The 16,560-nt window shown below is 33.9% G+C and overlaps 1 protein-coding gene across 1 annotated transcript in view; it reads left to right on the forward strand.

Moving 5' to 3' along the window:
- LOC126878797 (protein artichoke-like) overlaps window positions 1-16,560 on the forward strand; it is a 146,815-nt gene that overhangs the window by 65,501 nt on the left and 64,754 nt on the right. The window contains exons 5-7 of the mRNA XM_050641692.1: window positions 3,236-3,985; window positions 7,519-7,764; window positions 13,375-13,578. Coding sequence (XP_050497649.1) covers window positions 3,236-3,985; window positions 7,519-7,764; window positions 13,375-13,578 — 1,200 coding nt within the window. The remainder of the gene's footprint in view (window positions 1-3,235; window positions 3,986-7,518; window positions 7,765-13,374; window positions 13,579-16,560) is intronic.

The following is a 16,560-nucleotide window of genomic DNA, read 5'->3' on the forward strand; positions in this document are numbered from 1 at the left end:
GTCTTCGAGGGCGCTGCGCGTTCTCGGAGCGGATATTGATATCCACGAAAGGCGCCCGAATAGCCTACGTTATTTGATTATCTGGCATCTGGTATTTTGTTGTACCCACTGGCTTCATTATGTAGGTTTCTGGTGCCAAACGGCGAAATCACAAGCAAGTAGAAACATTTTTTAGGGGAATGGTAGCTGCATCATATTTGTGTAACAGTTCAAAAAAAAAATTTTTTTTTCAGCGTTTAATTTTTTTAGTGGATAGATAGTAACCAAGGCAAAAGGCGCACCGGCCCGATGGCCGGTGGGCCGGCGGGCCAGTCCGGGCCTGTGTTATAGCTAGACAACTGCGAAATGATCTTTCCACAGGCCATGGCCCGTAATGTTCGGTTCGTAAAGTCCCAATTCGGTTAGAAACAGATTAAGAGAATTTGGAATCAGAGCCAGAATGCCTGTTAGTGCTCCTGTGTTAACGAGTGCACACCGTATAGCACGTTTAAGTTTTGCACCAAAATATGTTGATTGGGATATTAACGACTAAAGTAATATCCTTTTTATTGATGAGTCAAGATTTGCACTTTGTGGATCCGACAGACACTTTGCACTGTGGGTGCACAAGAGGCAATAATTCTTAACTTATCAATAAAAACGATATTAGCTCAATCGTTAAAATCCCAATCGACATGTCCTGGTGCAAAACTTAAACGTGCCATACGATGTGCCCTCGTTAACAGTGGAGCAGTAGCAGGCATTCTGGCTCTGATTCCAAATTCACTTAAACTGTTTTTAACCGAATTGGCACTTGTTTGAACATTACGGTATGTGGAAAGATAATTTCACAGTTGTCTAGCTGTAACATGATGTGTACGCAAAGTCTGCAGATGTAAATACCGTTCATCTGCGGGGTTCGTGCACCTGGGACGTCCTGGAACTGGTCTTTTTGTATATCCTCTACTTTGTCTATAACTTCTTAAAGCTCTTGAAAAGCTGGATTGGTGGATTCCCATAACATCAGCAAGATATAGCTGCTATCGTCCATCTCCAATTAAACCTACAATTTGGGATGCTTGTTCTGACGTTGTATGACTCTTGTATGATTCACTTTCTGACGTTGTATGATTTTTTGTAAGAATGCACCTCATTTAAAACTCAAGCAGACATAGGCCACAGATCAAATTCTCGAACACAAACGTCCAAAATAAATATTCTCCTTTAACGACGTTTTGTTTACTGTTTGTTTTTGCGACAAAAACAGGCTTCAACTTGAAATGTTATGGATTTGTAGACACCTAGAGGAGACGATAGACGAGTATTATAACATTCGGCTAAAAACTAAAACTTATTTTAAACTTTTTTTCTGTTTCAAAAATTATCCGATACTTTTTGTGATTAGTGTATTTTGTTTTTCCTTCGTTAATTTCTAGACCTCTGTCCCGTGCTTCATTTGCCAGGATTGTTACTGCTCCTTTTAATCTTTCCTTGTCTCTCCCCATAAGAACTATCTCATCTGCATATGCAAGCAACTATTTATGTTGATGAGTGGGTTATAGTGGCTTTAATTCCGTTGGCCTTAATTGTTCCTTCTACTGCTATGTTGAACAGTGTGATTGACAGGGAATCGCCTTGTCGCAGTCCTCTTTCTATTGCAATTGATTTTGTGCTACCTTCTTATGTCGTTACTTTAGCTCGAGATCCATCCATAGTCATTTTTGTTAGTCTGATTAACTTTGCTGGTATATCTTGATTTTTAATTTCAATAAATAATTATTTATTTCTTCCAATACAGTCAAAGACTTGTCTGAAGTCTACGAAGAGGATGTGGAGTTCTATGTTGTGTTCGTGGCATTTTTCGATTGTTTGTGTAATTATGTGGATCGCATCTGTAGTGGATTTGCCTTCTCTGAATCCTTGCTGGTAGTCCCCATTTTTTTCTCTGTAAATTGAGTGAGTTTTTGTCTGATGAGGGCTGTTAGAATTTTATATGTTGTACTCAGTAGAGATATTCCTCTATAGCTGTTACAGTCTGTTACTACTCCTTTCTTAAATATTGGTATAATTCTGCCTTCTTTCCAATCCTCGGGCATTTCTTCTGCTTTCCATATTCTAACCATGTTAAGTATAGATGCTTGTTAATAATAACTTTTCCCCTCCGTTTTTAATTAGCTCGTTGGGAATTTCATCGGGACCAGGTGTTTTTTTCTGTTTCATTTTTGAATGATGTCTAAATCTAGAGTGCTAGAAAGTGATATCAGTAGAGAAAATTATTAATGTAGACTTAGATAGGTAGAGTTAGTTAATTATAAATGAAGCGGGATTTTTTCAATTTCACTAATTATTTTTACACGTAGTAGAAGCAAGACACGCCTAATGGAAACATTCAAGGAAATTGATCCTGAAGCACAAAAAAGAGGGCTTAAAATAAACGAAACAAAAACTAAGTACATGACCATCAAAAGAACACCTGAGAATGAAAATAATATAGCAATAAACAACTACACTATTGAACGTGTGGATGCCTTCACATATCTAGGTACAGAAATCAATCACAAGAATTCCGTAAATAGCGAAATTAATGCACGTATTTCCAGTGGAAATCGGGCATACTATGCTAATAAAAGATTGATGACATCGAAATTATTAGACAAAATAACCAAAATGACTATCTACAGAACCTTGATTAGACCCGTAGTAACCTATGGTTGTGAAACCTAGGTAATGACGAAAAAAGATGAAGCCCAACTCAGGACATTCGAGAGAAAGATACTGAGAAAAGTATTTGGCCCGGTGCAAGAGGATGACGGCACATGGAGAATCAGGAGAAATGGCGAGGTTAATGAACTGAATGAAGGGTACGATATTGCAAGATTTGTAAAAAGTCAAAGACTGGCATGGCTGGGACATGTTCAGCGACAAGAAGATACGAAAACGACAAAGAGGATATTACAGTGGAAGCCGGTAGGAAGGCGAAAAAAAGAAAGGCCCAGAACGAGATGGTTGAATGACGTGGAAGACCTGAAAACTATGAATATAAGAGAATGGAGGAGAAGGGCACAAGAGAGATCTGAATGAAAGGACATAGCCAGACAATCAAAGATCCATCCAGGGTTATGATGCTAAAAGAAGAAGAAGAAGAAGAATTATTTTTACAACAAAACAAACAAAATTTTTAGTACTTAGTAATATTATCTTTTAATTTAATGAAAGTAATATTGATATTTTAAAGAATTAATATTTTATGTTTCAGAAAATTTAAATCTAGAAGAACTTGATCTTGCCAGTAACCTTTTAGTTCAATTCCCTCATACAATTTATGGACTAGAAAAGCTTAAAAAACTTGATTTAAGTAGTAACAGGTTGAAAAATATTAACTCCACTATTGTATCCAGTCTGACCAACTTACGAGAAATTAAATTAAGTAAAAACTTCATTCAAATACTGGAAGGCAATTCCTTTGGTAATCTAAAAAATCTAAAAAGTATATATTTAGATGAAAATGACATCATGTTAGTTGAACAAAATTTTGTTAAAATGCTACCGTCATTAAAAATGCTTAAACTGCAAAAGAATAAATTAGAAGAACTACCTATTCACACGTTTAACACATTACTAAGTCTACAGAATTTGGACCTACAGGAAAATATCGTCAAGATAATAGACCCTAATGCATTCCATTTGGTACCACAATTACTAACTCTGAACCTAAGCCACAATGAGATTTCTAAAATTGAAGATGCTGGCTTACAAAATTTAAGATCTCTAGAACTTCTTGACATGAGTTTCAATAAAATTACCACGATGAGTCCTAGTTTAAGTCAATTGGAGTGGTTAGTCGAGCTAAGACTAAAAAATAATTTTATTTGCGAGGTTGAAGAAGGGGTTTTTACAAATATGCCCAGACTAAAAGTTTTGGATTTAAGAAGTAATAAACTTGTTGCGTTTCCCGAAGTTGCAGTTGAAAGATTAAGGGAAAATACTGCCAAACTGGATGTTAGAGGTAAGAACTTTTTGTATTTTTTACTTTTCATGTTTCTGTGGTTTTAGCAAATTACAAATATTTATTCTGGAACTTCAGACGAGTTTCAGATAAAACCTGGTGACTGAAACCACAGGTAATCTGTTGGTTATACACATCAATGATACGACCGACAACTAAATATGGTTCAGTACTCTGGTGGAAAAAGACGGCTTTGTAATTATTGTGTGACCTCTTTGCCCACAGTATAAAGACAAGCGCTCCTACATATGACAGTAGCATTGAACAAGTACAAGAATGGCATCTTTAGAGGCTAAAACAGCTCTCCCCTCGCTAGAAATATCACAAATACCACTGGGACTATACTTGAGGAATCCGTCTTTCAGAACAACTCAGATATGACACCAGAACTAACCTTCACTGAGAAAATTAACACAAATATACCATCCAGAGAACCAAAATTCCCACATATTAATAGGGATTTAATATGGTTCATTGATATATTGAAAACATCCAATGGTACCGAATCAGGAGTTTTTGGGAAAAATGTAATTATACCAAAATCTTAAAATTTAGGTAAATACACAACTATGTTCCAGGCTGAAGTTCTTGATTTGGTGGGCTGCCCTTATGAAACACTGAGAGGAGAGCCTATAACAAAGAGATCAATAGACTAAGTTTTCAATCTAATAGTACATAAAATAACATTAAAAATATTACTCTACATCCCACCAGATTGAAAACAATGGGAACCTTCTCTGGTTACACCTCCGAGGCTTCTAAAATTTGCAAGCCATAACGGATGCTGACACTAAAGAAGATGAGGGAATTCCACAATTTATAATTCACTTCCCATCTGCTCAACGCGGTAAAGTTCCAACGAGAATGGTTCCCTTCGTACTTTAATAAGAGTAAACATGTAAATCAAGCAGCATATGTGCCTCCTGATGAGAGACTAATAAGTTTCGAAACCGGTAGAGGTGCTTGCTGCACTCTCTAATTGAACTCGAATATAATGCGGCTGTAGTTTCGTGTTGCAACGAAATTGAAAATGGTTATTCATTTTTGATTTACATATTTACTCTGATTGGAGTACGAAGGGAACCATTCTCGTTGGAACTTTACCGTGCTGAGCAGATGAGAGGTGAATTATAAATTGTGGAATTCCCCCATCTTCTTTGGTGTCAGCATCCGTTATGGCTTTCAAATTTTAGAAGCTTTGGAGGTGTAACCAGAGAAGGTTCCCATTGTTTTCAATCTGATGGGATGTAGAGTAATATTTTTAGTGTTATTTTATGTATTATTAGATAGAAAACTTAGCATTTTGCTAGCAGTTGTCGCTAGGGCATCCCTGCCATTTCGTTCGTTGCAACCTGTAACTACACGCCGGGGTTTGTCCTGGTTGGGTCAGAGAGACCAGCATATGTGCCTCCTGATGAGAAACTAATAAGTTTCGAAACCGGTAGAGGTGCTTGCTGCACTCTCTGATTGAACTAGAATATAATACGGCTGTAGTTTCTTGTTGCAACGAAATTGAAAATGGTTATTCATTTTTGATAAAGAGATCAATATTTATATAGACAGCCAAGCTGTTATTCTGGTCATTAAGAACCCACTTACCAAATTAACACTGGTGAGGAACTGCAAATATGTCCTTAACAACCTAATAAAACACAATAACGTGTTTTTAATATGGGTGCCGCGTCATGAATTGGTGCATAGGGAAGAACCAGCAGATTTGTTGGCAAAGTAAGACACGAAGAGGAACCTTTGTAGGCCCAGAACTATTATTTAGCATCATCAAAGGTGCTGCAAGAAACGAGGACCAAAACTGGATAATAAGGAATCATCAAAAGGAATGATGAGCGTCTCAAAGGCACATCCAGACTAAAATAAAATAATCAAGAATATTGATAAAAAAAACTCTGGGAAAATTTGAAGAAGCTTAATAAACGAAAGTTTAGAGCGGTCACCGAAATGACGAAGACATTGTAACACCCATGTTAGATACAATTTATTATCTTCTACTATTAAGGAGATCCTTTCAGTTTTTTTTCAGTATTTATTAACCGTTAATATCGCTATCTGGCTTGCTTAGGTCTGGGACACTGCAGCGTGTTGTCTCAAATTCGCTCTGAACTTTTCTATCGCAAGATCTCGTTTCGCATAGAGTTTTTGTTTAATCAGTAAACCCCATTTGATCATCATTTATATTGAATATTACTTCAAAATAAATGAAAATAAATGACACTAAAAATAAATGCTGCTATATGTCTCAGTTCATCTCGACGATGGATTTCACAAGTATGAGTTTAATTTCGATGGAAAGACACCATAGATAGCCTCTAATAAGGCCGTTGCGTATTGTCGAGAACTTCCGCCATATATTTATAATCTCGTGTCTCTGCGCATACTAGTGGAAATTGGTGCTAGTATCACTTCTGTGTACAAGCAGCAGATTGCTTTTGGTCTCAGCTATCGTATCTTAATTACATATTTTTAACTCTTCTGTATTTCCAAATGAGTTGTGTAGCCCGTTGGTAATTTGTCTAATGCAAGTGAGTTTACAATAATTCAAAGTCACTCCAAGATATTTAGCTCCACTACTTCTAACTGTATTAACTCTGAGAGTTCCTCTTTCAAATGACCTCAAATTACTAAATCCGATAATCTCATGCAACTAGATTTGTCTACAGGAAAAGGCAACAGAAAGGTGTTCTTTTAGATTAGACATCTTTCTGTATGTAGGTTAGCGTAAGTCACATCTGTCTCAAGGAGCAACCAAGAAATTTTCTTTTGTCAAGATGTCACAAAAATTACGATATCATCTGCGAAACATTGTGTCCATATTCCCTGGTGACTAAAATACTATCTCAGATTATCAACAACGTTCCACAACATTGTTAACATTGGTAACTCTGAAGTAGTTAACTTTTTCACGCGTTCTACAGATATAACTGCATCAAAACAATAAAGTTATCGGCCTGCATGATGCATTTTGTATTAGTTTTCTTTTTAATCCTTGCTCAATGTATAGAGACGAATAAAGTGTTATCAATGCACCTTCATTGTTAAAGAATGCATTTTTCTGGTATAAGCCTGTCTCGATGGTCGACACCAAATTGTGCAGTAGGTACATCTTCCCCTGATTTACCCGTTTGCCTGTAGAAGGTGTAAAGTATTTTGTGTAAGATTTTTGAACTACATATTTCCAAAGTGGAAATCAAATTGTGGTCAATTCCCATTAAAGATAGTAAATAATTTAAAAATGCCACAGAAAAATAGCTTTAGAATATTACATTTTTAACATCAAATTTAAATTTTTAACCATTTTTTCATCTCAGTAATGAGAACACTTATCATACATATTTATAAGAAACTTTTAGTCTTAAAATTGGGTGATGAGTTGCCCATAAAAATATTTCAGATTACTTTAAAGTTTGCAGAATTCATAATGATGTATTTAACTTAAGTATATGGATTTTTAATTATCAATTTTAATAGTAGATAGGTATTATTAAGAAAATAATTTCTTAGCTAAATATTCATTACAGGTAACCCACTGGAGTGTTCATGTGACATGCTTTGGTTGAAATCTTGGTTAAGGGAGTCATCCCAAAACAGTCCGAGATGTTCTGATGGTACTCTGCTCAAAGAAATGCCATTATCCTTACGTGACTGTCCTGCAGAAGCGAGAAATGAAAAACCATTCTCCGGGTGCGACACAGAACTTCTAAATGCTCCCAACTTTGGCAACATGCAAATGTATTCTAAATACGCAAGTCTTAGAAATTTTTCAGGTATATTTTATAAATAATTTAGTGCAGTCACTGAAGTTTTCACCTCAGATTTCGTTGAACCTTCATCGATTTTCATAAAAATTGGTGAGCAGTTAGAGGATACCACAGGGAACAAAGGTGACATGATGCCAACTTGCGCTTTTACCCTGGGGTGGATGCCACCCCCTCTCGGAAGTGAAAATTATTTTAATAAAAATAATATCATAAGTCGATAGAGGGACAAATTTTAAGCAAAATTTGTTATATAAAGTTATCAATATACATCAATACTTTTTGAGTTATTAAAGATCAAAAATTTTATTTTTTCCTAAAAAAATGCTGCTTTTCACGTATAACTCAAAAATTATAAGCTTTTACAAAAAAGTTATTTTTACTAAAATGGAGGATAATGAAAAATTTAATACACTCCTCACTTAAAGAATTAAATTAAAGTTAATTCAAAGTGAGTTATGGGTAATTGAATGTATATTTTTTTCGACTCAAATCTAAGTATTCAAGCTTACACAACGGGAAAACGATGCAATTTATAAAATATACTTCTAACCACTTGTCAAAGCACTTCGGAATACCTATCAAATAAATGAGCTCCAGAAGAAGTTAATAGCATCAAAATTAAGGAAGTTATGATGAAAATAAGAGAACCCTTTCGAATTTTTTAGGAAAAAGTGAAAAATAAAAGATAATATGCCATTTCCACAAAAATTAAAATTTATAGTAATCCTTACAAGAATTTCTTTATATTAGCATAAGTAATTATTTAAATAATTTTGACCAGTCTAGAATGTACATATATTTTTGGAAAAAAGATGTAATTTAAAAAATCAGAATTTTTAAAATTTTCGTAATTCTTATATTATTTTGATAATAACTCCAAAAATACCTAATATACGTAAAAATGATATAATATAACCATGAACCATTTTCGTTGTTTTTTCTGTACTAAATATTTCACCGTTTTTACTCTTTCTGTGGGGTAAAAAATAACCGAGATAGAAACGTTTAAAGCTTAAATTTTGCTGCGAGAACCATGTAACTGGGGCCATTTAACTATTTATTTTTAAAAAAGTAAGTGATTTAAAAGATTAAGCTCAACTTGGTTTAATAGCCCTTGGAACTAGCTTTCAAATGGATTTTAGGTGAATCTGATATCATAAAAATTAACGGAGTTAATTAAAAAGAAACAATAACATTTTTTTGAAAAAAATTTTAAAAGATAAATTTTGAAAAAAATTTGGAGCATAAATTTTAATGCTATTGACTCATTCGGGTGCTCATTTGATAGATATTTCTAAGTACTTTGACAAATGTTTAATAAGTTTATGTTATAAAATGCACCATTTTCCCGTTATTTAAGCTTGAATACTTAGATTTGGGTACTCACCGAAAAAAAATACATTCAATTACCTCTAACTCACTTTAAGTTAACACTAAAAGAATTTTCTAGTAAGGAGTTTATTTAGTTTTTTATTAGCTTTAATTTTGGTAATAACAATCCTTCTGCAAAAACTTATAGTTTTTAGTTATTTGTGAAAAATCGGTTAAATCATACATTTTTCTCATGAAAAATGAAAATATTTGATCTATAATAACTCAAACAGTTTTAATTTTTTTAAATAACTTTATAAAATAAATTTTGCTTAGAATTTGCCCCTCTATCGAATTATGGTGTTATTCTTAATAACATAATTTTCACTCCCGAGAAGGCAGGGGTTGCATCCACCCACAACACTCACCAATTTTCATGCCTGTCGATGGAGGTTCAACGAAGTCGGAGGTAATAGTTCATTCATATCCACCTTCCGTAACTGCACTAATTGAATATTGTAAGTTTTTATGTATAACTTTTCAACAACATAATGATCGACTATTTGTTAGTGTTCCTTAAGAACTTTCCTAAAACACTGGCGGAGCACTTGCATGAATAGTAAATACAAATCGACCAAGTGTAAATCTTTTCATTAAGAGAATAAACAATCACGTTACTTAATGAAGAAAATCTATAGGCAATGAAATAAAGCACTAAAATCGCCTAAACCTCAAATTTGTTTAAAGTATGACGGATCGTTATGACACCTTTTGCATTCGATTCGGGAGAGCTTCAGGAAAATTCTTGACCACTTGGCATGGGGTCAGAGAAAAATGAAAATTACAGTACTGTAGGTGGAAAATACATTTTCCAAAGTGCATCTCAAAGTGATCAACAAATAAAAATTTTAACTCGGAAAATAATCATGGAAATCATGGAGTTTTAATCATATACTCGAGTTTCTGACATCTTTATAATTAAAAAATTATTATTAATACTAAAAAAAGATTTTTTTTTCATAATTTGTGTTCCAAATTCAAATAACTTACTGTTATTGTTACTCACTGTTAAATTTTATAACAAACTTCCGTAAGACTCCAGGAGATGACGTAGATACCAGGCACCAGGTACCTCGTACAGCATCTTCGATGCAATATTTGTGTTCAGCGACCTCAAAAACACCGATATAATAAATTTCAACTATTTTCATGACGAATTTTCATGAGAGTCCAGGAGATGACAGAGATATCGTCCACAAGGTATCTCGTACAGCATCCCTAAAGCAGTATCCCTAAAGCAGTATCCCTAAAGCAGAATTTCAACAATTTTCATAATAAATTTCAATAAAACTCCAGGAGACGACGTGCATACCGGGATACCGGGCACCAGGTACCTCTTATGCCTCCTCTACACATCGTCAGACGCGTCTGCGGATGTATCATAACACGCTGACCACACATCTGAAGGGTCGTTCAGTCTTGACATTGAAATCCTTTGATCTGTGCTGAAGAAACCGACAAGTATCGGATGTGCTGCAGATTCGTCTGCCGACGTGTTATACATACATCCGCGGACGCATCTGCCGATGTGTAGTGGAGGCATTACAGATTCGTTGATCAAAAATATTTCTGTTCACCGACCTCAAAAATCCTCGAGTATGAAAATTGAACTTATTTCCATGATTATTTTCTGAGTTGTGAATTTTTATTTTTTGAACACTGAGATGTACTTCGGAAAATGCATTTTCTGCCTACATCAATACAATTTTCATTTGTCCTTCATGCCATGTGTTCAAGAATTTTCTTAAAGCTCTCCCGAATCGGATGCAAAAGGTTTTATAACGATCCGACTTACTTTAAAAAATTTAAAGGTGTAATGCTTTATTTCCTCGCCTATTATGCAAGGTAAAATTTAAGGAAAGCGAAATGTGAGAAGACGAAGAATACCCTGGATTAAGAATTTGCGGGAATGGTTTAAGTGCCGTAGTACACAACTAATTAGAGCGGCGGTCAACAAGCTCCGAGTAGCCATAATAGTTTCCAACATTCGACAGAAAATATAACTTAAAGAAGAAGTAAAATTCGCTCATGAGGCAGGTCTCGGAAATTCAGATTTTATGGTCATGTAAAATGGAAATTATCGAGTACTTAAAGCAAAGCAATTTGATTTTAACGCTATATACGCCATCGCTACATTTTGGTTTTGACCTGTCAAAATATTTTCTTATTTTTACGTTTTATTAAAACCATACAATTGGTTAAAACAACTAGAGTTAAGTGACCGATAATAGAATCGGAAGTCGATATTTGAACTCTTCGTGTAAAACGCATATAAAGTATATCCCTGTAAGTTGTACCTATCCATATGGAAAACTTTTTTATTATTAGTTTTACGAAAAAAAATTATTCTTCATAAAAAGCTCTGCATATTCCAAAACCTAAGATTTAACCATCAAATATCAAATTTTTTGAATATTATACGAGGTATGTCAAAAAGTTTGAATTTTACTCAAGAGTAAAGTAGCTTTATTTTTCACAATATGGAAAATTGCTATTATGAAAAGTTGTTTGGAATTAAAAACTATATTCTAGTATGCAATTACATCCTTATAATTGAAAAAAAAAATTTGAAAAATTATGGAAAACTAACGTTATTTTCAGTTATTTCAATTCAGATAACTCTATTATTATTAATTTACGAAAAAAAGTGATTCTTAATAAAAAGTTCTGCATGGTCTAAAACCTAAAATACAACCATCTTTTGTCAAATTTTATCAATTTTATACGAGTTATGTCAAAAAATATGAATGTCACTCAAGAGTAAAAACCTTTATTTTTCACAATATCGAAAATTGTTATTACGTAAAGTTATTTAGAATTAAAAAACTATGTTTCAGTGTGTACATACATCCTTCTATTTGAAATTTTCTGAACTATAAAGGTACTTTACTTTTGAACTAAATTTATCTTTTTTGACATACCTCATATAAAATTTGATATAAGATGGTTGTATTTGAGGTTTTAGACCATCCAGAACTTTTTATTAAGAATCACTTTTTTGTAAAATTAATAATAAAAGAGTTATCAGAATTGAAATAACTGAAAATAATGTAAGTTATCCATAATTTTTCAAAAAAAATTTTCAATTAGAAGGATGTAATTGCAAATTAGAATATATTTTTTAATTCCAAACTTCTTTTCATAATAGCAATATTCAATATTGTGAAAAATAAAGCTACTTTACTCTTGAGTGAAATTCAAACTTTTTGACATACCTCGTATAACATTCATAAAATCTGATATCTGATGGTTGAATCTTGGGTTTTGAACCATGCAGAACTTTTTATAAAGAATAACTTTTTTTCGTAAAATTGATAATAAAAAAGTTTTCCATATGGATACAACTTACAGGGACATACTGTATATAAACGATTTCACTAATTTTGAGTCTTCTTCTTCTTAAGTTCCTTCTTCTATCGAAGGTTGGAAATTTTGAGTCATTTTTACTAAACTTTCGGTCCTAACTGGTTAAATGTAAAAGACTTCAAAACCGGAACTAAAAATACAAGATTGACTTTTCAGTACGCTTTGATTGATATGTCACATATTTGTGTCACTATTTCTGTGACTATAATATGGCACTTCCGGTTGGAACTTTTTAACCGGATATGACATAAAAATTAAAAGTATACATTTGTTCTCATCTTGCTAAGGCACGTCGAATAATATTATATTATTATCGCTTATCGCTTATTCTCTTTCGGTAACTTTAAAACGGTACTTCCGGTTGCAACTCTAAAACCGGAAGTCCGAGGTCAAATTTCTCATCTTTAATACCATTCTTGGGTTATAAGCTTTCATTGAATACCTCATTTGACAGACAATCATGAAACCGGAAGTATATTTGTTCTCGTCTTGCTAAGGCGCGTCGAATAATATATCACTTGTACTATTTCGGCAACTTTAAAATAGTACGTTGAATTTCTAAAACAGGAAGTCCTAGTTCAAATTTCTCACCTTTAGTACCATCCTTGGGATATAAGCTTTCATTCGACACCTCATTTGTCATTCTACCTGGTATAACGGCGGATGAAGTGTGTTTACGGACGATGGACGGAAAGACGAAAGGACGTGGATAATTCAACGTTTCCACATTTTTTCAAAATTTGGTGAAAAAAAAAATCAAGACATTTTGAAATTAGCGCTTGTAAAATATTTAAAGTTAGTTAGTATTAAAGTAGCACTTTTTTTCACTTTGTTCTGCTGTTTAGTTTATTAATTGCTGTAATAACCTTATATTGTTAGCGGATTCATCACGAGGCAAAAATCATTTAGCACCAAACCCCGAAGAGTCTGAATACTTTTATGATGAATACATAGATTATCCATTTAATGAAAGTGCAGTGGATCCTAGCGGATATTCAATAATTGACAAAATGAAAGATAAGGGCCACACTATTGTGGAAAGGGTTCCCATAACTACGAGAAAACCTAAAAACCATACAACAGGTATGTATAATAAAATAATGAAGTTAAAGATGAGTGAATTATTAGAAAAAAGTTTAATTGTTATAGTAGGGGGGGGCCTTGGATGCTAAATTTGCAATTACTAAAGCGTCATGACAGCCTATTGGCTTGTGCAGATTAGATCGTAAAACAAAAAAAAGTTAAGTTAAGGTTTCCATCTTAGTGTGGATTTTCCATATTTTAATTTAATTTTCCATTTCTAAAAATCGTTTTTTCCGATTATAGCGCCATCTATCCATCATTCGAGAAAATATCTCGAATAAAAGTTACTTATTTTTGCGCAAGGAATCCAAATCTGCAATAAAAAATGGGGGTTCAGATTTAAAATTTACGTAACCTAAATAATTTAAAATTTAACCGTAATTTAAAAGTAACCCACACCTTACCTCTGTGAGGAGTCGTGTTTGGTGTCATTTGATATATTTTTAAAAAATATTGAACATTTATTTTTGAGTTTTTCACTCTGATGTTCATTTCGCAAAATATTTGCTTTTTTGTGAAACCTTGTGACTCAACCAGATTTTTTTACGGACTGCCCCCACCGCACGCCCCTGTATTAAGAGTCCATATATGGTACGGGTGCATTTACAGGGTACAAGGTTTCTCCCCATGTGATCTTCTGATGCGCTCGAGTAACGCACAAAATCCCCGCATGAGCTCCCCTACAATTATTTCCTTTTATAAACTTAGGTAGGTACACTGTTCTTTTTCGATATTAAATGCGGAATAGGCGAGTTATTGTTCGTCCGCTATAACTTTTCCCATGCGTCACGATTCATTTTCAAACAAATTAAGTCAAAACATAAAGTGAAACGAACGTCGATGTGTATACGCTCTGAGCTTCGCTGGTGGCGCTCCTAGCGGATTACTAATTCAACTTTCACCGGTAATTTTTAAATTTATTATTTAATTGTTATCGCTTAATATTTACAACGCAAAAAAGTAATTAAATTGTAATCGATTTTTTTTTTCAATTTTGCTAATCATTTTGACGTTCTATTGATAAAATATGAATTTCTTACTTCGGATACTTTCACAATTATCGTGTAGATGGCGCTAAGATTAATATATTAATTTATAATTACATATTACGGAACATTAAAAAACTTCTTCTTCTTCTTCTTCCTCTTTATAAGCAATTCTGCTTGTTCATTGGCGGATTGATACCTCTATGGAAGGTTGTCGCTCCATCTTTTGCGCGGTCGGCCGATACTTCTTCTGCCGATTGGTGATTTATCTCGTGCTATTTTGACCACACGTGTCTCCCCCATTCTGGTTATATGGTTGTTCCATTCTTTTTTTCTATTTAGTGTCCATTCGTTTATACACTGTACGTTACATTGTCTTCTAATATCTTCGTTCCTCTTTCGATCTCTCAGTGTATTTCCTGTAATTCTTCTCAGTACTCTCATCTCTGCCGTTTCCAGTAGTCTTTGTGTTGTGGCTGTATCGGGTCTTGTTTCTGATGCATATGTCATTATTGGTCTTACACTGGCTTTATAAATTCTTGACTTCATCTCAGTGTTAATATGTCGGTTTCGCCATATAGTGTTATTAAGGCATCCTGCCAATCTATTTGCTTTTTGTACTTGATTTCTCACTTCTTTGTCTAGGTCTCCGTAACTTGACAATGTAATTCCAAGGTATTTTACTTCCATTACTTGTTCAATACTGATACCATCAATTTCTATTTTGCATTTGATTGGTTCTTTACTGATTACTAAAGTTTTAGTTTTTTGAGATGAAATTGTCATATTGAATTCTTTTGCTCTTATGTTAAATCTGTGGACTAATCTTTGCAGACTATCTTCATCTTGGGCTATCAATATTGCGTCGTCTGCGTAGCAGAGTATTTTTACTTCTTTGTTTCCCATTCTATATCCTCTTCCTTTGTTGACGTTTTTGATGATTTCATCCATGATTAAATTGAAAAGTAGAGGACTCAATGAGTCTCCCTGTCTTATTCCGCTGCCTATATCTACATGTTCTGTAAGTTGTCCATCTATTCTGACTTCCATCTTGTTATTTTGGTCGATGTTCTCAATAGTTTTTATGATATCTAGAGGGATTTCTCTATTATACAGAAGGTGGATTACATCCCTGAGTCTTACTCTGTCAAATGCTTTCTTTAAGTCAATCAGACATAGAAATGCTGGTCTATTATACTCTAGTGATTTCTCAGTAATTTGCTTTATGACGAATATTGCATCTGTACACGATCTTCCAGTACGAAAACCCTGTTGTTCATCTGCTAAACTTATCCTCTGATTCATTACGTCTTGTAAGATTTTAGTTGTAAGTTTTAGGGTAGTATTTAACAAGTTGATACCTCTGTAGTTCTCTGGCTGCTTTTTATCTCCTTTTTTTGAATAGTAGGATTAGTTCGCTCGGTCTCCATGCTTCCGGTATTTTACCGTGTTTTATGATTTTGTTAATTAATGTTGTTAATTGTTCTGTCATTGCTGCTCCACAATATTTCAGTAGTTCGTTTGGTATTCCATCCTTACCTGCAGCTTTTCTGTTCTTCAGCTTTTCGAGTGTTTTTCGTACTTCCTGTGCACTTATATTAACATCTTCATCTGTGGTAATTTCTGGTGTTTCCGGTTCTAGCATTATTTGTTCTTCCTCTGCATAAAGCTTTTTTAGATAGTCAATCCATGTATCCTTTTCTATGTGTTTTGGTTTTATTAGTTCCTTTACCTCCATTCTTTGACCTCTTATAAAGCGCCATATTTCCTTTTGGAGACCATAAAAATCATGTTCCATTTCTTTCGAAAAACGTTCCCAGTGATCGTTTTTTATTCTTCTTACTACTGAATGTGTTTCGTTTCTTATGGTCTTATAATTATCGTATGCCTCTTGTGTTTTAGTTGACATGTATTTTAGGTAGGCTTTTTTCTTCTCTTTACATTTTTCCTTCACTTCTGTACAAAACCATGGAGTTCTTCGTCTTGGAAGCGATTT

This window comes from Diabrotica virgifera, chromosome 1 (genome assembly GCF_917563875.1).
Source record: "Diabrotica virgifera virgifera chromosome 1, PGI_DIABVI_V3a".
Classification (NCBI taxonomy): Eukaryota; Metazoa; Arthropoda; class Insecta; order Coleoptera; family Chrysomelidae; genus Diabrotica; species Diabrotica virgifera.